Source organism: Spermophilus citellus, assembly GCF_964194105.1.
Source record: "Spermophilus citellus genome assembly, chromosome: 9".
NCBI lineage: Eukaryota > Metazoa > Chordata > Mammalia > Rodentia > Sciuridae > Spermophilus > Spermophilus citellus.
Genome location: NC_138191.1, coordinates 116,740,000 through 116,762,736, shown reverse-complemented (window position 1 = coordinate 116,762,736; position 22,737 = coordinate 116,740,000). Strand labels below are relative to the sequence as shown.

General features: G+C 57.5%; 1 protein-coding gene across 3 annotated transcripts in view; it reads right to left on the bottom strand.

Moving 5' to 3' along the window:
- The window catches only part of COL16A1 (collagen type XVI alpha 1 chain), a 49,930-nt gene extending 29,613 nt beyond the window's left edge, over window positions 1-20,317 (bottom strand). Inside the window, exons 1-38 of one of the 3 annotated variants that reach the window (XM_081305137.1) lie at window positions 20,022-20,317; window positions 18,336-18,442; window positions 16,306-16,380; window positions 16,083-16,200; window positions 15,180-15,303; window positions 14,653-14,919; window positions 13,993-14,073; window positions 13,715-13,840; window positions 12,923-12,976; window positions 12,634-12,660; window positions 12,047-12,082; window positions 10,984-11,010; window positions 9,853-9,915; window positions 9,588-9,629; window positions 9,438-9,482; window positions 9,305-9,340; window positions 8,876-8,938; window positions 8,513-8,557; window positions 8,339-8,434; window positions 8,108-8,146; window positions 7,495-7,539; window positions 7,306-7,341; window positions 6,518-6,628; window positions 6,094-6,129; window positions 5,830-5,865; window positions 5,646-5,756; window positions 5,294-5,329; window positions 3,394-3,429; window positions 3,197-3,241; window positions 2,751-2,882; window positions 1,970-2,005; window positions 1,663-1,770; window positions 1,261-1,383; window positions 1,103-1,156; window positions 885-926; window positions 492-527; window positions 309-362; window positions 92-160 (exon numbers count right to left, since the gene is read on the bottom strand). In XM_081305137.1, coding sequence (XP_081161263.1) covers window positions 92-160; window positions 309-362; window positions 492-527; window positions 885-926; window positions 1,103-1,156; window positions 1,261-1,383; window positions 1,663-1,770; window positions 1,970-2,005; window positions 2,751-2,882; window positions 3,197-3,241; window positions 3,394-3,429; window positions 5,294-5,329; window positions 5,646-5,756; window positions 5,830-5,865; window positions 6,094-6,129; window positions 6,518-6,628; window positions 7,306-7,341; window positions 7,495-7,539; window positions 8,108-8,146; window positions 8,339-8,434; window positions 8,513-8,557; window positions 8,876-8,938; window positions 9,305-9,340; window positions 9,438-9,482; window positions 9,588-9,629; window positions 9,853-9,915; window positions 10,984-11,010; window positions 12,047-12,082; window positions 12,634-12,660; window positions 12,923-12,976; window positions 13,715-13,840; window positions 13,993-14,073; window positions 14,653-14,919; window positions 15,180-15,303; window positions 16,083-16,200; window positions 16,306-16,380; window positions 18,336-18,408 — 2,583 coding nt within the window. In that variant the 5' untranslated portion in view covers window positions 18,409-18,442; window positions 20,022-20,317. The remainder of the gene's footprint in view (window positions 1-91; window positions 161-308; window positions 363-491; window positions 528-884; window positions 927-1,102; window positions 1,157-1,260; window positions 1,384-1,662; window positions 1,771-1,969; window positions 2,006-2,750; window positions 2,883-3,196; window positions 3,242-3,393; window positions 3,430-5,293; window positions 5,330-5,645; window positions 5,757-5,829; window positions 5,866-6,093; window positions 6,130-6,517; window positions 6,629-7,305; window positions 7,342-7,494; window positions 7,540-8,107; window positions 8,147-8,338; window positions 8,435-8,512; window positions 8,558-8,875; window positions 8,939-9,304; window positions 9,341-9,437; window positions 9,483-9,587; window positions 9,630-9,852; window positions 9,916-10,983; window positions 11,011-12,046; window positions 12,083-12,633; window positions 12,661-12,922; window positions 12,977-13,714; window positions 13,841-13,992; window positions 14,074-14,652; window positions 14,920-15,179; window positions 15,304-16,082; window positions 16,201-16,305; window positions 16,381-18,335; window positions 18,443-20,021) is intronic. The other 2 variants (XM_081305136.1, XM_081305138.1) reach the window with 2 other exon arrangements.
- Window positions 20,318-22,737: the final 2,420 nt, after the last annotated feature.

Sequence of the window (22,737 nt, the reverse complement as noted above, 5' to 3'; positions counted from 1 at the left end):
GACAGGCAGGGTCAGCTCCGTGCCCTCCTCCCAGCAGCAGTGTCTTGGTTCCAGCAATATCCCCAGCATAGAGCACAGAGGGGACTCTTACCGGAAGTCCAGAAACACTGGCACCAGGGGGTCCCATGGGTCCGGTGGCTCCTTTCAGCCCTGGAGATCCCTGGGGAAGAGAGGACACAAAGACTGCAGGGACAGGATCAGAGCTGCATCATCCAGCAGCTGTGACACATCAGACTGGGTCTTGGACCATCACTCAGCCCCCGCCTCTGTGTCCCCTGGGTCCAACGCCCACAGAGGCAGAGGCTCACCTGGTCACCCTTTCCTCCAGCGGGGCCAGGTGGTCCTCGAGGTCCCGGAAATCCCTGTAGATAGAAACACAGTTATTTCTTATCCCAGACTGTCCCTTCCTCTGCCGGTCTCCGTCAGGGTCTCCATCAGGGTCTCCGTCAGGGTCTCCGTCAGGGTCTCCGTCAGGCCCAAGGCAGACATACCTGCATGCCGGGCACACCCTGGGCTCCAGGCTCTCCCTGTAAGTTAGAAAGGGCAGACTGAGGCGGGGCAGCCCAGCCAACCTGCCCCGCTGGCCCCATCCCATTGGCAGACCTGGCCATGGTGGGGGGCATCTACTGGCTCAAAGTCAGGGGAGCTCCCCAAGAAGACCCCGAGGGTCAGAGACATGGGGGTTAAAGCCATGACCCCGAGAGCAACAGCAGGCCAGGGCTGCTGTCCCACCCCTGGTCCCAGAGGTGGCCCTTGAGTATCTGGGGGAGGCAGAGCTCTGTGCTTTGGGGAGAGGGAGGGAGTGGGCTACTGACAGGAGGTAGAGAGAGTAGGTACGGGCAGGAGAGGGAAGGGGGAGGGTACAGATAAGGCTGGAGACTCACCGGGGGCCCCTGGGCTCCTATTCCTGGAGGACCTGGCTCCCCCTGAAGAGGCAGAAGTGCATCCCCGGCTCAAGATTCGTAACTCACCCTTCACCCTCCTCCCAGCCCCTTCTCCTTTACCTCCTTAGCCTTCACCTTCTCCCCACTCTGCACCTGTCCCCCAAAGTCCCCTACTCTGGTTCACACAGCGGCAGTCCAGGCCCCAGACTCACACACACCTGTATGCCCTTCAGTCCTGGGGGTCCTTGAACTCCTGGTAGACCAGGCTGGCCCTGAAAGACAAGGGGCCCGTGGAATCACCCCGGGGAGCGGGGCAGGAGGAAGAGAAGGCAAAGCCCAGGAGGGAAGGACCAGAGGGCAGGCAGCTGCAGCTCACCGGTTTGCCAGGCCGGCCCACACCTTCTGGGCCCTGCTCTCCTTTGGGGCCAGGCTTCCCAGGCAATCCAGCCATGTTGGTCGGCGGCCCCTGCAGGCTGGGGCAGGCGGTGCAGCCATCACCCTGCTCAGAGATGGAGCCAGGGAGCCAGGACTAGCAACCAGGCTGACAGGCACTAAAAGGTGTTCTCACACCCCTTCGAAAGTCCTACCTCTCTACTGCCCCCACGTCAGCCTGGGAAATCAAAATGGGTCCCCAATGCTCCAAGCTAAAACGAGCTCCAGAGCTTCCACCCGGTGATCCCGGCCTCCTTGGAGGCTCATGCTTGCCCTGCAATCCCTCCTCACTCGCTTCCACCCGGTTTCTTTTTGCCCATGCAACAAACTGCGCCCCTTGACTGACCTTTTCTCCTTTTGGCCCTGCAGGTCCCCGAACCCCAGGCTCTCCTGACAGCCCTGGCTGTCCTGTGCTCCCTGGAGTGCCAGGGTCTCCAGGATTCCCAGCATCACCCTGTAAGAAGTGGGGCTCAAGGAGTGTGGGGTGGCCCAGTTGGGGGCAGGTTGCCCCTTAGGACCTTCAGGCACTCACAGTCCCTCACTGGGGCTAGGGCTGGGAAGGGAGTACAGAGTGGGCACAAGGCAACCAGGAAAAGAGGGCCTCCGAGAAGGGCTGGCCCCCACCCCCCACATGCCAGCCCAGGTTCTCTCACCTTCTGCCCCTTCAGTCCACGCTCTCCAGCCTTGCCCTGAGGAGAGAGCGTTCCCAGCACCCATTCACCCACGCTGGACACTCCTGAGCACCCAGCCCTGTTAGACCAGAGGATGTGACAGAAAGAAAAGCACTCTCTGCTCTCAGCTAGTGGAGGAATCTTGTGTAGGTGGCGAGGAGCCTTGAGCCACACTCCTTGCCTGTGTGACATGGACAGATTACCTTACCTATGTGCCTCAGTTTCCCCATCTGTCAAATGGGGGGTGATAAACTAGTAGAGCTTCTGCCCATGGGGTTCTTGTGAGATGTGATGAGCTGATGTGTGCGGAGCAGCACATGGCACATAGAGTCCCCTAGGCTGCCATTCAATGTTAATGTTACTATTAAAGCAGTGAGGAGAGTAATGCTCAGGGCCATAAGTGTCGCTTCTGCCGTGCCTGTGCCTGCTGCTCACGGCTTCACACACGGGCAGCTGACCACATTCTACAGGCAGAACCCAGAGGCACAGAGAACAGAACTGATGCACTCAAGACAAAGATCCGGGAAAAGGCAGAGCTGGGATTAGAAGCCAGGTCCATCTGGTCCAAGGGTGGTGCCCCTCCTGCCTGCCCTGCTGTGTCCCAGGCAGAGCTCGTCACGACACCTTCTGCTAAAGACAGAGGCGCCAACCCCTCCAGGTATTTCCAGTGCTCTACTCTGCCCAGGGAGTCAAGAGACGCCAGAGGGACTCTCTGCTCTCTCCAGCCCTGCCCACAGCCACCTCCAGAGGCCCCCAGACTCACCTGCTTTCCTGGTAGGCCGAAGCCGGGAAGCCCAGGCTCCCCCTTCTCTCCAGTCGGGCCAGGCAAGTGCACCACACGGCCATCCCCCTCCTGAGGCCTGGACAGCGCCAGGCACGGCTCACAAGGCTCCCCCTGCAGAGCAAGGGTGCTGGGTTAGGGGCCCCTAGGCCCTGGAGCCCTAGGGCTCCCCTTGGGATCTGGCACTGTGAAATATAGCCAGAGCTGACGCAGCACCTCTGCTGGGCAGGGGGCAGCTAGGAGAGACAGTGGGAACACAGGAGAGAAACCTGGGTGGGGACCAAGTCATCAGGGTCTTGACGCCGGGCTAAGGAGTTGGATTTACCATGCAGGCAGTGAGGAGCCCACGGGGTGAACAGCAGAGCGAGATGAGTGTCCACCCCAGGGGAGGGGATGCCCACCACACACAGGGGATGCCCCCGACTCACCTTTGCTCCTTTGATACCTGCTGGTCCCACTGGTCCTGGTGGCCCCTACACAAGAAGGAGCCAATATGATGCCCAGCCTCACCCTGGGCCATGCTGAGGCACAGCCCAGGCCTATCAGTTCCCAGTCAGTGGGCAGCACCCCCACCTTGTCCTCCCCCTGCCCAGCCCTGAGCTGCTGCCATCCAAACCATCCTTACCGGACTGCCGGCTGGCCCTGCCTCCCCAAAATTACCCTGAGGGTCAAACAGAGAACAAATGGTCAAAGGCAGGAGGAGGTGGCAGAGGGCGATCCCGAGCCTGGAACTGCAGGAGCAGCCCCCTGGGATGTCTAGGCCACCCTCTTGTCTCCTGCCCAGAGAAGCAGAGGCCTGAAGAGGGAAAAGGAGTTCCCCAAGTCCCCAAGGGAGCCTGTGGCAGCCACAGGCTAGCAGCTATGCTTCTGCTTCCTGTCTCACTTCAGAGCCCAGCTCCACCCTTGCCCGGGATCCAGCACCCAGAGGGCATCAATTCATTTACCCAACAGCTGTTTATTGAATGCCTTTCTGTACTGGGCACTGGCTGGGTGCTGGGTTTGTGCGCAGCACAGACAAAACACCTTGTGGAGCCTGCACACTTGGAACTTTTTAAACAATAATCAAAAACAGTGATGAATGCTATGAAGGGGACAACCAGGATGATGAGACAGGAAGGTGGTCAGAGAAGGAACAACACATTATATTGCCAGAGAGAAGAAAATAAGATCAGCTGGTTAAAAAAAAAAAAAAAAAAAAAAAAAAAAAAAAAAAAAAAACTAGGGGGAAGGTAAGGAGGAAAAATGTTCTAGATGTTTCTAATGGGAGCCACCAGTAGAGAATCTAACAGGTGGGAATGGTCTTGAGGTATTCCAGAATGGAAGGAGGGCCAGTATGGCTAAAGCACAGTAAAGCAGAGGAGGGCAAGACCCAGACGAATTTGGAAAGGGAGGCAGGGTGGGGTCATCCAGGGTGAAGCCCAGTAGGACTGTGGCACAAAGTCAAGTCCCTGAAGAATTGTAAGCAGGGAAAAAAAATGTGATCTGAGCTCCTTTTTACAAAGCCACATTAGCTACTGGATGATAAATGGACCGTTGAAGGGCTGAAGAGGCCCCAGGCAGGTCAGAGGAGCTGCCGCCATCCAGGTGAGAAATGATGGGGACCCAGACTGAGGTGGCTGCAGCGGAGGTAGAGAGAAGCGGGGGCATTGAGGGAGGAGCTGCCGGCAGAGCTGACAGGACCTGCTGGAGGGGATGGTGGGGAGGATGACAGAGGGAAAGGAGGAGTCAAAGATGACACCAGGTTTGGGATTTGGGGATATGAATACATGACATTTGCTGACATGGAAAAGACTAGAAAGAGAAGCAGGTGGCGGGGCAGGCGGGGAGGCGCACAGAAACTCTGAGAAATGCCATGAGATTTGCCTGTTTGAGTGGAGTCTGCACATGTAGCTAGGTATTTCTCACACTTGGGTGCTCGTAGGCCCACAGAACCCCTCATTTGAGTAACACCCCATTAGAAGTTCAATGCTGTCATTTGTCTCCCACATAATCATAAATACAAACGTTAACATGGGCACTGAAATTGAATGACTCGGCCGAGTAGTGAAGATTATAGACTCTGGAGCCAGACTTCCTGGGCTCAAATCCCAGGTCTACAAACACCCGTGTGGCTTTGGGTAGCTTCCTCTGCTTCCCTTTCCTCATCTTTAAAATGGGAATAACAAACAGGGCACCTTCCCCATAAGGTGTAGGAAGAATAAAAAGAAGTTAATGTATGTGCAAGACTTGGAACAGTGCCCAACACATACTCAGCAGAAAAGAAATGCTAAATATTATTTTACTATAATATAGTCTTGAATGTGCTTAAGGGTTTTAGATTATCATCAAACACGACAGAATTCTATTGGAGAACATGAAGGCTCTCAGAAATCAATTCTTTGTCTCTGGTCTGCAAAACACTGATGAATGCATTTCACTGTGAATTTACAGCTTGATCTCTGCCCCTGTGCCCTTCCCAGGGCCACCCCTGCCCTGCCTCCCTGCCAAGAAGCCCTGGCATCCCTCGCATCAAACCCAGGTCTCACCTTCTCTCCTTTCGGCCCTGGAGCCCCAGATTTCCCCTGAAAAACAACCAAGACAGAGTCACAGCACCTGCCTGTTCCCAAGACCCCAGTGTCCCAGTGTCCAGCCAGAAAGAGGAAGGTCTGATGCCCACCCTGCAGGCAGCTGGACAGTTTCTTCTGCTATACAAATGGCACCTCAAGGGGCTCAGAGGAAACCCCAGGTAAACAGCCCAGGGCAGCACAGGGATGGAGGGAGGGATCAGGATACAGGCTTGGGACACCTGCCTCATGGCCCCCCTCCTGGTCCCTGCCCCAAGACTTAGGGCCTGAATAGCCAGGAAGGCCACCAGCATGGCAAGGGTGGGTCACTCACCGGAAGGCCAGGCAAACCAGAGCCAGGAAAGCCCACATCTCCTTTAGCCCCTGTAGAGGGCCCAAGATGCTGGGCTCCTACGACTGAGCCGCACAATGAACACGGCTCCCCCTGGGGAAGGAAGGCAGGGCTCAGAAAGGCTCCCTGGAAGGCAGAGGGGCAGCCAGGGCAGGGGCTCCCTCACCTTCTCTCCTTTGATGCCTTGGATGCCAGGGTCTCCCTGCAGAGAATAATGGTTTATGGGCTGAGACTGGGCGTGTCGGGGCACCCCAAATTTCACGGCCATATATGAGGACAGCAAGGTGACCCAACACATGCTCTTCAAACACCCAGGGGTCCCAGGGTTCAAGGTCAGCACCGCAGAAGGATGGCTGTCAGCCAGCCCATGTAACAAATGAGGGAAATGAGGCCAGGAGAAATCACCCCCATGGAAAGCTCCTGTACATACCCGATCACCTTTTTGTCCGACAGTTTGCAGGCCCCCCTGAAACAGAGGATCTGTGAGACAGTGGGGTGGGGAGACCAGGCCAAGATCCCAGCCCAGCCCAGCCCTCTCCCTTCCTTTGCCTCTGGCCAATAACAGGCCTGGGCACCCACAATAAGGGTTGGATCCACCCCAGCTTCCCCAAAAGGCATCCTAAAGTCTCTTGGAGAGTCCTAGAAGGTTGCCATGGAGACCTGGGGTGACACTCTAGTTCATCCCTAAGCTCTATGGTTCATATCCCCTTATGGCCTTGACCTTCTGCCCACAAACTCTGTGGCCATGAGAGGCACCCAGTCCCTCTGCCCCATTCCTCTCTATGATCATGCCCCCAAGGTTGGTCTCTGTGTGTGAGATGTGTGTTTGAGGGGTGTCCCTTTGTGGCACTTACCCTGGCTGGTGCAGGATCACCAGGTTCCCCTTTGGGCCCTGGCTTTCCAGGGAGCCCCACAAAGTTCTGGAACCCTTCAGGTAGCGTTGGGCACACTTCACAGGGGTCACCCTAGAAGAAAGGAAAGGCCACAGGAGCACAGGATGGGGCTGAGACCCCAGGGAATGTCAAGTGGTGCAAGCCTCCTGCTTGCACCGGCTCTAGAGACACTGGGTAGGTGGCCAGCACACTGTCCCCAACATTGAAGTGGACGGAAAGGCTGGGCGTGGCGGCACATGCCTGTAATCCCAGCATCTTGGGAGGCTGAAGCAGGAGGATCACAAGTGCAAAGCCAGCCTCAGCAACTTAGCAAGGCCTTAAGCAACATAGCAAGACCCTGTTTCAAAATAAAAAAATAAAAAGGCCTGGGGATGTGGCTCAGTGGTTAAACACCCCTGGGTTCAATCCCTGGAACTAAAAAAAAAATGTGGACAGCAGGAACACTGCAGGGGCCTCTTACCCCACACACACCTCCTGGACATCACACAACTACACCCCACAGCAAGCCATAAGGAATGAATGTGTCCCGCTGAAGCTTGGGTTGAGGGGAGCTAGTTCACTGACCTGCCTCATTCATAGACCAGCTGGATGGCAGAGCCACATACCACAGTGCATTCCACAGGAACAAAGAAGAGTAGGGCCACTGAGGAAGGCCTAGCAGCCTGGACCCAGGGCCTTGAGGCTGTGTTATCTGCAGAGAGGGGCTCCCACTCCCACCCCAACCTTGGGCAACCAGGCCTGGGACTCACCTTCTCTCCCTTCATCCCTGGTAGCCCTGGCTTCCCCTGTTGGAGAAGAAGCAGGGGGCATTAGTGACAGGGTGGGGGCACTGGGGGCCAAGAAAAGACCTAGCCCCCACCCTCAGAGGCCTTAAAGAACAGACCAGGCATGCTGGGTAGGGACCCTCTCCTCTCCCCCACCAGATCAGGGTCACTCACAGGTTTGCCACCAGGGCCTTCCTTTCCCGGCGTGCCAGAGCTGCCCTAGGGTCAGAAGAAGGTTAAAAGATGTGACCTCAGCCCAATCTCCCCTTCCCCATCCAGTCCCTTCTTTGAATGGCAGGATACTCTCTGCCAAATCTCCCATCTGTTCAGTAAACCCTCCCTTACTGTTCCCTGTTCTTCTCCATGTCTAACTCAAACAAAAGAAGGTAGAAAAGGAGGCCGCCGTGTGCCTTTCCCTGAGGTAATAGGTGAAGAGATGACCTGAGTGACCCCAGAGGAAACAAACAGACAAACAGACATTTTCAGGGACAGATATTTTCAGGGCTTTTTGCTCATCAAAAAGGAGCCTGGGCCCTGCAGTGAAAGCCAATTTGTCATTACCAGGCTTAGGCCTGACTGTCCCCTGCCTGTCCCCTACCTGGAACACAGGCCAAGGCCCACCTCAGTGAGCACCAAGGGCCTGGCCAGGCTGAACTAAGCCACCTCAGTCAAATGCCTGGCCTCCTCTCTGGGACACGCTTGCTGCAGGAACCCCTCTTCCCCGTTTCCTCCCCTCTACACTGAGCAGGAGCCCCTCTCCACGTGCCCACACCCTGACTGGGCTTACCTTGTCTCCCTTCGGGCCTGGAGGGCCACCTGGGTCCCCCTGAGGGCAGAAACAGGGTGGAAGGAAGTTTCCCAGGGACCTATCACTGTTGCACAGTGACATCTTTCACCCTAAACCCCTTCCAACCAGGATCCCCGGGGCAGGCCTTACCCTCCCCAGCCATGGCCAGGGCGAGACGGGGGGGGGGGGGGTCTCAGAAAAGGACATCAGGAGAGACAACAGGGTACTCACTGGAGTTCCAGGCAGTCCTATCCCAGGGGGCCCAGGAAGACCAGGGGGTCCAGGCTCTCCTGCCAGACCTTCAGGCCCAACAAAGCCAGGGTCCCCCTGGCACAGACACAAGTGGGTGTGAGACAGTGGCCACCTCAGCCCTACTGCCCTCTGCACCTCCAGACCCTCACTCACCTTCTGCCCCTTGGGCCCAATGACACAGATCTCTCCAGGCCGGCCCTGTGGGGAGGAGGGCAGGGTGGAAGGACAGTCTGACACCTCCCCACTGAGACGGTAGGTCCATCCTCACGGCCTGCCCCCTGGCCCCACTCCAGGTTGTCAAATGTCATCCTCAGGACACTGAGGCGGGGTCTATAGGCCTGGGTTCCGGGCCTTTTCTTCCCCATTCTTGCTGCGCCTCCTGAGCACAGCTGCTCCCCTCCCTGGGCCCTGTCCTCCCAGCTGAGCAAGGGTGGGTGGGGGGCATGCCCTGGCTAAATTTTAGCATTTCCATCCCAGGCTGGGGGCTGTCGTGGGGGAGGGTCCCAAGCAACATACATCTCGGCCTGGCTTTCCCGGCAAGCCCTTGAGGCCTCCGTCACCCTTCTCGCCTTTCTGGCCCTGGGGAAAGAAGAGGCAAAGTGACCAGGAAGGGATTGGAAGACCCTGGAAGCTCCACCTGGGGAAGGGGCGACAGCCTTCCAGAGCCCTGTCTCTGCCTTCCCTGAAACTGAATGGCTTCCACAGGAGAGCAGAGAACAGAAGGAGCTTCAAAACCAGCCAGGCCACTTACTCAGGGAGTCTGTGACATTTTCCTCTAGATGGGGTGGGTGTTGGCACAAGGTGCAGGGGCTGGGAGGAGTGGGAGGGGACTACCCACTCTGCCCACTGTCACCATCCTCCAGGAAGACTCTGGACACCTCCCTCCTGCTGCCGCAGGGCCTACAGACCACCCCGCCACCCGCCACTCCAAAGCTAGCCTGTTACCTTCTGGCCTGTGGAGCCAGGGAGTCCTGTGGGTCCCTGAGGCAAGGAGGGGGACACAAAAGAAGCGATGAGGAAGGAAGGAAGATGGTGGCCCTGACCGCCGCCCCTGCCCTCTCCCTGCTCCCACACTCACCAAGCCTCCTGACTCCCCCTTCTCTCCTTTTGGGCCTTCTGCACACTGAACAGGGAGACAAGGTGTTGAGAGGGCCCCGGGCTGGCATGATGGGGTGCAGAGAAGCTGACCCCGTCTTGGCCCTCAAGTGGGCCTCACCTCAGGTCTTACCTGAAGTGGAGCCTCCGGGGAGATCCGAACACAGTCATTACCCTGGGGGTGAGGAACAGGGATCTGAGCTGGGGCTTCCTGGGGGAGTCACCCTAGACCTGCTATATGAGGAAAGGCCCAGGTATTCCTGGAAAACAGAGGACTCCACACGCTGACCCCTAGAGGGACCCTGCCCTCAGCCTCCGCTGGGTCAGGCTTGATGCTGAGAGGATGGGGTGATGGCTCACATCCTGTCCCACCCCCAGGACCCAGCTGGGGCACCTACCCGTGCTCCCTTCTCTCCTTTGGAGCCTGATGGACCAGGCAGGCCTCGTTCACCTTTCCCTCCCTGTGGGGGAAGCCAGATGGTGTCTGTGACCAGAGGGAGCATGTGGGAGCCTCCAGGAAGTGTTCCCCATTCCTGGGCTCCTCCACCCACCCATTCCATGAACGTGCACCCCCTACACATGTGCGTGGCCAGCATCCAGCCCCACCACAACCCCCACCGTGCACACAGCACATGGACTCCATACACACCGTCCACATGCTCCTCCCACCCCGAGAGGCTATATTTGGCAAACCTATAGTCTCATGGCAAGGGTATCACATCCCCCACGCCCATGTGCAGCTCATGCAGCACATCCGGAGAAGTACACAGACACACATGCACAGTCACACACACGCAGGGTGGAGAAGCCCACCATGGCTGAGGATCAGGCTGCCTGAGTTCACATCTTGCCAGCATGTGACTCAGGGCAAGTCGTGTCACCTCTCTGAGCCTCAGTTTCCCCATCAATAAAATGGGGTTCATGCCAGCTCCTGCCTCGAGGGTTGTGGCAAGAAAGAAGTGGGATGCTACAGGCAGGGTGGTGGCACAGAGCCTGGCACACAGTCCACTGTCCCTGAAGTTGGCTCCAGGAGTCACACCGCACGTGAGCATAGGCAGGTGCCACCCACCCCACCACCCACAGCTCTGTGGTCCCCTGGGCACAGGTACTCAGCTCAACCCCTCGTCACACATGCAAACATGTGTCCCAGAGAGGCACCTATCCATGTCCACACACACGGCTCTGATACACCCAGTCGTACACACATAGGCACAGCAAGGCCTGTTTCCCCTGGAGGAAAATGAGAGCACTCACCCTGCAGAACAAGCACTAAGCAGATCAAGAAGGTAATAGATGTGCCCACGTGTGGCCCCAGGCCTAGTGCACAATAGGGCATCAGTGAAGGGCAGCCCTGACTTCTCTGTACACACACACGTCCCTGCTCTGTCCAGCACACACACACTTAATCACCCCACACTCATACCGTTGAGAGTCCTGACATAAACAGACAACCACAGGGCTACACACTAAGGGATGGGATGGGGCCAACCAAAGAAGGCAAGACCACCTTGTTCGCTGTCAAGACTCACCTTGGGGCCAGAGGGACCTAGTGTGACCTGAGGGGACAAAGAAGAGAGTATTATGCCTTGGGACAGGGGAGGAAACCAGGGGCCTGGAGAGGGCAAGCAATTCAGCTAGGGTCACACAGTATAGTGTCAGGACCCCATAACCTGAATCTCAGCCCCTTCTCTGCCTCCCAGGCCGGTCAGTATGCTGACTCTATTTCCATGGCTTTAAAACTGGGTCAGTGGGAAATGAGGGGCAAGGCTGGTTTCCTAGGATCGTTCAGAGGGGTCTAATCTACTTTCTCTAACTGCCTGGCTTTGGCTAGCCCCACCCCCCAGTTGCTGGGATAACATGGCACTCAGTTGCCATGGTAACCCCTGCACATCTGGGGACCATCAGCCTTAGATTTGGTGGAGGACAGGATAGGAAGAGGAAAAGGCAGCAGAGAGGGTGCTTCCTGATGTGTCCCTCAAAATCAGGGGGCGTGGAGCTGAAGGGAGGTGGGGCGTGACATGTCAGAATGTCAAACTATGGAAAAGCAGTGACTCATGCCGCCCCAGGAAGAGGCACAGTTGGGTACCAGCTGGGCTCACACAGAGCCCCTTTCCCTGGTCCTTCCGGACCCCCAAAGGGAACTGGGCTAGAGCCAGTTATCAAAGGGGAAGAGGAAAATCTGCTCAGGCCCTGAAATACTATGCGGCTCGGGGCTGTGTGAGCTGAGCCAGCTCGCCCCTTCCCTAGGCCTGCAAGGTGACGCGTGAAGCCTTCCAAACAGAGCAGGCCAGAGACCTGTGGGGAGTGCAGAGATGGGATCAGCAGCCAAGTCCTGATTCCATCCTGCCAGCCACCACCCCATGCCCATTCCACCCTGGACCCCAACACAGGGCAGGAGGCCATCTTCTACGCAGCCCTGGCTTGGTGGGGATGGGGGTGGGGTCAGGCCTAGCTCAGGGAGACAGCAGGGAGGGAGTGCGAACATGCACAAAGACCCCCTTGTCCTCAACCAGGAGGCAGCCCAGCCGACTCCAGGCCACATCCACGCCCAGTCCTCACCCACCCCATCCTGCACACCCTCCATTCACTCACGTTGCTCTCTCGGGCTCCGTGGACACAGGGTGGACACTGAAAGGGGAGAACAGGCCTGGAGGTCAATTGTGAGCCCTGGGGATCAGCCCTCTGCACCCCACCCCTACCTAACACACACACGCGCGTACACACACACACACACACACACACACACACACGTATAGCACATGCCACACCCATAGAGCATCACACATGTCCTGGGTATGATCTGAGAGCAGCATGAAGACAGAAATCCTAAAAAACAAGACTTGCCCCTCGCTTCCCACCCACTTAGACCCATAGCCATTTTGTCGTTTTCCATATGAGGGGACAGAGTGGAACAGTAGTGGGCCCTGGGTCATACTGCATGACAAGGCAGAGTGAAGAGCAGAAATCAGGGGTTCCATGGACAAGGCCGCCCTCCAGGGCTACTGACCCACAACCCAGGAAGAGGCAGTGTACAGACAGGCCAGGCATCTCTGAGGAATGTGGGGTTGTATAGGCCTCCATCACCCCAGTGTCCAGGCTCTGGGCCCCAAGGCCTTGTCCAAAGGTTCATGTGATACCCCTCAACTGAGTTCTTTGGCCAGCCCACATGGCAGGCTTACCTCATGGGCTGCTGTCTCCTGGTGGACCTGGGAAGAGTGGAACATGGGAGTGGGCAGGGAACTCAGAGGTCTAGCACTCTTCCAACACCCCTGCCCAAGAGCCAGCAGGAGTGGGCTCTCTAGAGAGGGCCAGGCACTGTGTCTCTTTCCTGCTCAGAGCTGGCACCTACGCAACCTGGGCTCTGTCCAGGCAGGAGGAGTGGGGGTGTCTTCTCCAAGGGGTTACACAGGGCACCTACAGGGCAGACAGAGGGCACCGCAGGCTCCTCCCCCCGCCCACCATCTCTACCTTCGTTCCCCTGTCAGCCTTCTGGTTGATTCTTCCCGTCAGCTGTGCATCCACCTGGACAGACAGAGCAAAGGGAGACCCCCTGAGGCAGTTCTTGGGCCTGTGCTGGAAAGGAACACCTAGGGAGGGCACGTGGGCCCCAGGTACCCCCTCAGCCTGGCGTCTGGCACCCCTCAGGGTATAAGGGCCTACTCAGGTTCCTGAGGCCACCCCTACAGGTGCCCCTTTCCCCCCCGCACCCTGGTGCCCATGTGATGTCGGAGAAAATAAGGCTGTGAATCAATGGGATCCTGTGTTCCTGCAGTCAAAGGCTGGCATGCAGCCCGGGTGGATGGGAATCAAGGACCCTGCCAGGGGGCGGGGCTGAGGGAGGAACCAGGCTTCCCTGCCACCTCCAAGGACCCTGGGAGTGGACAGGGCAGCTGGCCATGGTGCTGGGCGAGTGAGGGAGCCCTGGGGGGAAACAGTGCAACCAGGACTCTGACCCCAGGTACCCCTGTTCTGGACAAACTACCTGGGCAGCAAGACTGGTCCTGGCCTCACCAGAGGGTCTGGGTGGCATCAGTGAGGGTCTGAGCAGTGCCCGAGCTAGACTGGCAAAGCTCTCAACCCCAACAGGTAGAAGGGGCCAGGGTCACCCAGTGGGCTGCCTCCCTGAACCCTACAGGGTGGTATACAATGGACAGGGCATCCAGTGCCCTTCCTTGCTTGGCATGTGACTAACTGACTGTGGTGGTGACCTCAGTAGGTTAGGGGAGGAGCATCTCTTTGATGCCCGCCCTGCCTGCCGACCTTGCTGTTCTGAGGCTCCTCCAGGCAGAAGCAGCGAGTGTAGACCTTGCCCTCCATCTGTGGATTGATCTCGATGAGCTCATTGCTTTGGGTGTCCCGGCGGGCCTTGGAGGACTCCAGGGGGCACTGTTCAGTGTACGGGGAGGACTGGGGTCAATACAGAGGCAGGCTCATTCTAAGACCTCCCCAAGTCCCCTTCCAGACCCCCACCACATCTTCAGCCCATTGTGCCCCTGGACAGCATCCAGCCCCAGCGGCTGTGTCTGGCCACCACTCACCCCTCCCGGCAGAATCTCACAGCAGCCCTCCTCCAGCACGAGCTCCGGGTCACAGTAGATGTGGGCCTGCTGCAGATCAAACTGCAGGGAATACACAAGTTAATTTCCTTTTCTTTTATCAACTAGTTCTGGGTCCTGCATGCTCCCCCATGAGGCACAAAGATGTCCCCCCCACACAATATGACCTCAGTGTGAGTCCAGTCTGGCCTGGGAGACCATCGAGAATAGAGCTGTCACCAAAAGCAAAACAAAACTGCACATACAGGAAAGAGGGAGAGGAGGCTCAGAGTGACAGGCAAGAGGAGGTCCATGCAAGCTGCGCCGGCTCAGCAGAGGACGGTCTGTAAGGGAAGTCGTGCCAGCAGAGGTCCCCGCGCAGGCAAAGGCACAGAGGTGGCAAAGCACTAGGTGAGCTGGGTGACGAGGAGGAAGTAGACCAGAGCAGAGCTTCATGGAGAGATGTAAAGGAAGATGGTGCCGGGGACCCTTGCAGAAACCAGGACGCCAAGGGCTTGAATGCCAGGCTAGGCTGCATCTGGAGGTCCCGGGGGAACCAGGGAAGATTTTGAGCAAGGGCAGGACCTGGCCAGATACAGACTCCAGGGCGCTCACTCAGGGTCCCAGAAGGTGGAAGAAGCCAGGGCCCCACCCAGCACTCACCGAGACGGGTTTGCCCTGCTCAGCATCCAAGCCCAGAAATACGTGGCCCACAGGTCGCATGGGTCGCCGGGGCCCCAGAGGCTGGGAGGAGGCTGAGATGCAATCCACATGGACGGAGGCCACGCGTCCAGCCACACTCAGCATCAGCTTGTGCCAACGCAGGTCAAAGAGCTGCGGCACTGGGAAGATGCAGGATACAAAGTCGCCGTCTTGACCCTGAGCCCGGAGTTCCAGACTCCGCTCTTGGCTGTTGACTTCTAGGGAAATCTGTGCAGAATCGGAAAAGGGGCAGGCTAAAGGTTCTGAGCCCTAGAACCACCGTACAGCAAAGCCAAGGGTCCTCAAGTTTATTTCACGGGGTGGGGGAAACGGAGCAGTACATCCTAAATGAATAGGGTGGACTCTGGTGCAGGTGGGGGGAAGCAGGAAAGCCCCAGGAGTCACACACTGGGCTAAAAGCTGTTCTGGATTGGCTCTACCCTGATGCCCCAAGGAGCCAAGAGGGCGGAGGAGGGGGCTGGGCTCACCTGTGGGTACCCATCGGCATCGGTCACTTGGAACAAATACCACGTGTTCTGGTAGGTGTGCTTCTTGAGCAGCAACGTCAGCACCAGAGCAAACTCCTCGGGTAGGCCCCGAGGGAATACTCGTCTGGGGATGGAACATAGGGGGTGCTTGAGGCTCAGGACTGAAAAACCCACCCAACACACACACAGGCACACACCTCCAAACACACGGCTCTCCTTCCCTCCTCGCACATTTACTGAGAGCCTTCTAGATGCCAGACGCGGGACTGACTGCTGGGGAGATAAGGGGCGAAAATACAGAGAAGGCTGATGGTGGTGGGGAGGTGGGGAGGGGAGGATAGACATACACAAAGAATCCCCAGAAAATGATATTTCACTCCACTATGATTTGGGTGAGGGCTTCTGGGGAATCCAGGACGCCCTGTGGTAAAGATTTAGGCCAGGGGTGGAAGGAGAGATGCCAAAACCAAAATGAAACAAAAGAACATGGAGAGGGCTCAGCGTGACCAGAGCAGCAAGAAAGAGGGAATGGAACCGGAGGTAAGCAGGGGCCAGAACACCCAGAGACTGGTGGGAATTTGGGCTTCACACAACACACAGGCACACACACGCACGCGCACACACAGACTTGCAAAGACACTTGAGAGAGTCCTGCCTCCATCCTGGTGTTCTCATGGTGCCCAAGGGTTGCAGACCTGGCCCCACCCACTGCTAGCCAGAGATGGAGGTAGGTCTACCAGGCGCCCCCTTGCAGCCCACCCTGCAAGCCCCAGAGGTGGAGATCAGGTTGATTCCTGGATGACATGACCCCCAGAAAGGCCCCTGGGCTTAGGCCCCACATTGAGTGGCTGGGGTGTGGCTGAGGTCAGTATCGATTCCCCGTGGTCACACTGATGCTTTTACCGCATGGGCTGGGTCAGTGGGGCTGCCCCCAGCCGCAGGATGAGAGGCCCCTTGGGGTTTCGGATCTTCTTGATGGCAGAGGTCTTCATGAGGTTGAGCCGGCGGATGAGGTTGAAGCCTTCAGGGGAGACACCAGAGGAAAAGCTCAGTGGGCAGGTGAAGAGGGCACAGTCCACTCCAGGAAGACGTCGGAGGGGGAGAGTGGGATGAGAGGGACACTCACCAGTCACGTTGGCTGACAGGTCACTACTGTGCTCCAGCTTGAGTCCCTCCTGCTGTGAAGGTGGACATTGCTCACCTGGAAGAGAAGGGACCAAAGGGCTTTAGGGGGACTCAGGATGGGGTACGGGCCAGCTGGGCTCTGGAGAACCTGGGAAGGGGCAAGTTTAGAGACCTCTTTCTGGACCTTTAGCCTGGTCCTGCCTCGAGGCCATACTCACACTCCGACCCTGGCTGCCCAGGAGGAGCCCAGTGTACAGCTGGGAAGACTGAGGCCCAGCCCAAGGCCACTGACCACAGGACCAGAACTCCAGGAACCTGAACCTCCCAGCACCCCCCACCCCATCAGGGTAAGCCAGCAAGTCAGGGGAGAAAAGAAACTCTGGGGAGCCCCAGAGCACAGGTGGAGTGGGGAGCCAGGGATATCCATGAACTCCCTCCACGATATACACCAGGCGGGAGCAGAGGAGCACCTCAGGGTGAGGAAGGGTCAGGTGTGCGCACACTCCATGTTGTATAAGAGTGCCTGTGTTCATCTGCACATTTGTGAGTTGTGGACACTATTGCCACTGGGGATGCCATGTGCAACTGGCACACATGTTCTCTGTAATGGGTGGGGTTCCGCTTCCCACATCCAAAGCAGACAAGCAGGCCAGACACAAGTCCCAGCTAACAGAATGACTTTTCACCTAGATAACCATCTAGTAAAACAGGGAGAAGAGACAGAGGGCTGCAGAGGACCACAAGCTCAAGAGCACCACCAGGGCCTCGGGTCCCAGGCAGGAAACACTAAGTGGGTAAAGGCTCCAGAAGAAGGGGATAATTTAATGCAAGTCTCCAAAGCCCTGAAGGGACAGGCGGGCGGCCATGATCCCTGTCTCTGGGCAGAGTACTGAGGAGGTGCTATATCAGAGACATAGAGGCTAGAAGCAAAGGGGCCTTACCATCAAGGTAGGTGGGGAAGCTGGGGCAAGACAGTAAAGTCAGCTCCCAGAAGCCGGCGACCCCCCTGGTATCCTGTGTTCCTGGGCATGGTGACCCCACCGGCGTCTCCCTCCCCCAGGTCTGGACAGAAAGACCATCACTGTCTTCAGCATCGCAGCAGCCATGGGTGACTCACCCCTTGGCAATGGGCCCAGATTCCTTACAGATGTTGAAACTTTCTGCCCCAGCCCCCCAGGGGACCTAATAAGGGAGAGGAGAGCACAACTCTGTACACATATACAGAAACACACGTGTGGGCGCGCACATGCCCTCTCTCACGCACGCACACCACAGAGCACACGGGATTGGCAGCCACACCTACCCCGCTGCACAACCCCTTTTATTCTGCTTCCACACCTTGGTTTTTCTATCCCCTTGGCTGGCTGGATTTGGGCTCTAGGAGTTCTGCTCCTGCCTGGCTAGGCAGTGCAGCCACCAAGCCCAGAGGGCACCCAGCAGGGCTGGGCAGTTGGCCACGTCAAATTCCCCTGGCTTTGAACCCTCGAAAGTGCCCCCCCTCTACTCTATCCAGAGTCTGGGGCAGACTTTACTTCTGGGCAGCCCTTTGTGGGAGACCCAGGTTGGGGTGGAGGAGGAGCATGGGGCTGGAGCATGAATTCTCCACCATGAGAAGGAGCAGAGGCACTTTCAGGATGCTGCAGCTGCTCTCTGCAGGAGAACACAGCGCTGGCTCCTCCCCACCCCACTGGCCCCAGTTAGGCATGCAAAGATGGGTTTATGCACTGGAGAGGGGGCTGTTCTCCCCCCAGAGGCCCAGGACTGTGTATACACGGAGAGCCACTCCAAGATGCAAACACAGAGGTGCTCAGGGACAGAAGCATACACAGAAACACACGCACACACACTCTCCAGCTCACTCTCCAGGCTTGAGTCTGCCAAAGCTTCAGGCCATCCTAAGCCCAGCCCCTAGACTTTCCCATGAATGCCCACGTGACCAGTACATACATGATCACGTATGTGCAAAGGTCCCCGCACCTCAGGGAGCCAGTTGCAGACCTGTGGTACCCCAGTCCTCCTGTGTTAGCTCACCTGTATTTGCCCCATGGCTGAAGGTGGCCCAGAGATTGAGCAGCCACAGACCAGGAGCCCAGGATACCCACATCCTGGTCCAGAGGGGTCAGCCACAGCCACAGCACCTGAAAACCACAGAGACCAGGAAGGCAAGGTCCTGAATTCCCATAGCATAACTCCACACGGGGGTGAATCCTGACAGCCCCTGGTGCCCTGGCTCTGGAATTGGGGTGGCGAGAAGTCTAGCCAGGCATCAGTCTCTCTCAGGAGCCCAACCACAGCTTGGGGTGAGCATCTGGGAAAGGATGATAATCAAAATATTTAACCACCGGTATGGCACAAACATTGGCCAGCCAGAGCAGAATACTGGCCAGAGCACTAAAACCAGGCCCTGGCAACCTCTGGCTGTGCCAGTTAAAGGGGATTGGTAGTTTTCTGGATTGAGAGAGCTCTAGAAAGGTCCTAGGAGGCCAGGAAAGTTGGGATAGTGATGGAACTTGAGGTAAAGGCTATTTATCAAAACAGTGAGAAGCAATTCGGTATTTGAGCACCGCGCTGGCAGAGAGAAGCCCGGTACCTGCCTAACTCCAGTTCCGGGCTCAGCGCACACAGCCCTGCCAGGCACCCACAAGGTCAGGGGCTAGAGACTGGGATGAGTCTCCTGGCAGGTATTCCAGGGCTGTGTGTGGGCCAAGGAAACTTCCCCCATGGGTACAGCAGGCCGTAGAGCAGGTCGCCAGGGCTCCGGACCTTGGTGCCAACCTCCCCTGCTGATGGATGCTCGTCTTTTAGTTTTATTAAACCCTGATGGATGGGCCCAGATAAATCAATGCAGGCTCAGCAAGCAGCCCTCAAAGCCATACATCATTCGGCCTCCCCCAGGACAGGCAGCTCATGCGCACAGAGCCAAGTGTGTGTCAGCTCAACGCATGCAGATGCACAAGCACAGACACACACGTGGTACGGGTGAGTGCATACAAGCCTACCTGCACACAGGTATGCTCACGTGTGTGACACCTGATAAACCCAGACATCCCAATTTGCATATGTACACATGCACACAGCCAGCCTGTGACCACCCCTCCAGTAGGCCTTCCTGTTGGGAAGTTCTTATGCAAGTTTGACCTCATTCCTTCCATTGGAATCCTACTTTCCCTCCCTTGGTCCTGGATAGGAAAGGAGAATAGAAGGGACCCCTTGTTCCAAAATATTTGGAGGCAGGCTCCTGTCCCTTTTCCTTAGGACAGAAATGTGCCCTCACCCTATTCTTCCCGGCCCGTACCGGTGTGCACATCCCACCTCTCAAGCCCCATTCTGGCCTTCCGCTTCTGCCAGCCAATGGCAGAGCTGCCAACTGTGGGTGGCATGTGGGTACATGTGGAGGCGTGAATGTGGATGTGTTCCTGTCCTCTTCCGGCTCCCAATCTCTGACCTCCACTCCAAGCCCTAGTCTGACTGGAGAGCTACAGGGAGCAGGCATGGAAGGAGACAGGCTTTCAAGGAAATGTCCACCTCAACACAGAGGAACAGATTTGTGGGCAGGGAAAGTAGAACCAGAATAGAGATTAGAGCTCATTCCTACCTAGCAAAGAGGACTGAAGCTCAGCGAGGGGATGCCACTTGCCCCAGGACACACAGCAAGTCAGGGGCAGAAAGGGCCTTTGAGCCCAGAGCAGGGAGGCAGCCCAGTCCGTGCCCACTTACCAGTGGCCGGTGGCCGGGTATGCCCTCCCCTCGCTGAGCGATCCAGGCAGCCTCAGGGCAGCGGGCTGGGGGAAGCAGGGGCTGGGTTCCACCGGCCACCTGGGGTTCCTCGATCTCTCCCTGCAGGGCCGGTCCCCAGCTTCCCGGCGCCCCAGCTCTCCGGGCTGAGTGCAGCCGGCACACGCCTGCCGGGACTGCCGGCCACTCGGGTGGGGGAAGAGGGGCGGTTCCAGGGGCTGGGGACCTGCCAGCGCGGCTAATGCTTCCCAGCTGGGCCAGCCCGCCGGGCCCAAGGATGAGGGAGGCGGGAGGGGCGGCGGGGGCGGCGGCGGCGGCGGCTGCTGGCCGCGGTCGGACGCGCACCCGCTCCCTCCCGGCCTGGCCAAGCGCCCGGGCCCGTCCCTCCCGCTTCCCCGCCAGGTGAGCGAGCGAGCCGGGACCTGCGTGCCCAGAGCTGCCCTGGAAGGGGCTCCTGCGGGCGGCGGGAGGCCCAGCGCCTGAAGAGCCAGGCCTGGAGTTGGGGGCCTCCGGGGCCCCCCTTCCTCTTCCCCGCTGGGGGGCGGAGACCCTCCTCCCAAGATCTTGGAACCCGTGACGTGGCTGCTGCGCAGGCTTCTGTGGTCAGTTTTTTCCAGTTCCTCGGCCTAACATTCCCAGTCTGTCCGCACTGGAACGGGACAGAGGATCCCCCAGCCCCCCACCCCTGCGTTAAATTAACCCCTTCTGCTCTGGCCTCATTCGCAGAGAAGGGAAACTGAGGAATGCCCTGTTCCTTCTCAGTCCAGAGGAGGAGAGCTCACACCCCTGTCCTCTGCTGTGGTTTGTGGCTTCAAATGCACTTCAAATGCACTGGACTCCACTTGCCCGTCTGTGAGATGGGGTCACCATAGTATCTGCCTCATTTACCTTGGCTAAAGGAAATGAGTTAGTCTGTGAAAGCACTTAGACATGGTCTGTCACATAGGGGAGAGATATTTGCTGCTGTTTTCATTATTGTGATCCTTGGCAGAGGATGGTGGGGGTGGGGTGATTGCTTTATATCCAGGTTCTAAGGAAGCAAAAGGAATTGAGTTTGGATGAAAGATGAGACTTCTGAGGAGGGAGAAGCCGGGGAGACAGACTAAGGTGAGCCCATGTGCAGAAGGGTCTCCCCCAAGGGGCAGCCAACAACTTTCTTGGCACCAAGATGGAGGGGCCTCAGAGAAATGGGTTCAGGAAGTCCAGGAGTGGTAAGGAATGACGTGGGGCTGAGCAGGGAGTAACTGGAGGGCCTTGATTTGGGGAGTGGGCTTCCTGTTGAAGCAGCAGCATGTAGCCACAGGCCTGTGGCTCCGTCTAACCCAGGCAGGGAGAGACCGGGCCTGGGATTTCCCGCCTCTAGACTCAGAGGCGCTGAGTCAGTGGAAACCCCAACTACCTCAGGCCACAGAGGCGCCCCACTGTGGTCCCTGCGAGGAGCTGGGCCCAGATGTGGTGGTGACAGTGGTGGGGCCTGGGAAGTGCTGAGCTCAGCAGGCAGGAAGTGCAGGGGGTGGGACTTTCTGTGGCTCTGGCTTGAGGAGTGGGCAGGCACAGTCCCAGCCACCAGCAGTACTGCCCAGGGCTGGGCACTTAGGAGAACTGGGGAAAATGTATGGGCCAGGCTGTTTGAACAATCCCACATCTGTCCTTCATCTTTACAGCAACTCTGTGAGGCAAAAGTCTATGCTCAACCCCATCTTGCTGTTGGAGAATGGAAGCAGAGGAACAATGTAACTAGCCCAGGATCATGCAGCTAGTCCGTGGTGCAGCAGAGACCACCATCCCTGAGCCTGAACACCATCCTGTGTCATCCTGGCCACTCCCACCCCTACCCTGCTCATGCCCCAAGCAGTGGGTGTCTGGGCCAGAGCAGCCAGAGCCAGGGACCCAGGAACCTGAGAAGGGGGAGTCCAGATGCCTTCCCATAACACCCCAAGTGCACTCACAACAGCCAAACCTGGGACACACCCTCTGCTTGGATCATAAGCGCAATGTAAAAATGTGCCACGTGCCTTCCTCACCCTGACCATGTGCACACAGCCAGATGCATTCTCTCGCAGCACTTGGGTTGCACACTCCACATGCATCCATAGAACTCATGTTCACACATAGGTGTGCACACGCACAACATATGCCCTCCTAAACAGATACACAAGGACATAGGTAGGAACCAGGGGACCTCACAGAAATATATCCCTGGACATATCCAAACATAGACAGGCATTTCATTCTCAGAATGTATGCATACAACACTGCGTGTGTTTGAATGTGCAGACACAGCTACGTGTGTACACATAGACGTGTGCACACATACACATAGAATTTTACCTGCAGGCATAATTACTCAGCTGTGCAAGCAGAGACCCCTGCACACCTGTGGTATATAAACACATGTGCACACAGACACAGGTGGCAACATGGACTCTGTCCCCACAAGAACACCAGTCATGCACACACTGACGTGTGTATGTAAGTCCATGTATCGATGTGGACACATTTACATGCATTCAGTCCCAGAAAGTCAGCAAGTGGGGTATCCCGTGGGGCCAGGCTCAGTGCCCTCACCCCAGATGGCATCGCAACAAGATAATCAACGCTGCTAATCGCCACCAGCTGCCCTGGAGCCTGCCTGACGCTGCCGGGTAGAACTCCTGGGCCTCCTGGGCCTTGGGTAATGTGCCCAGATGTTGGCAAT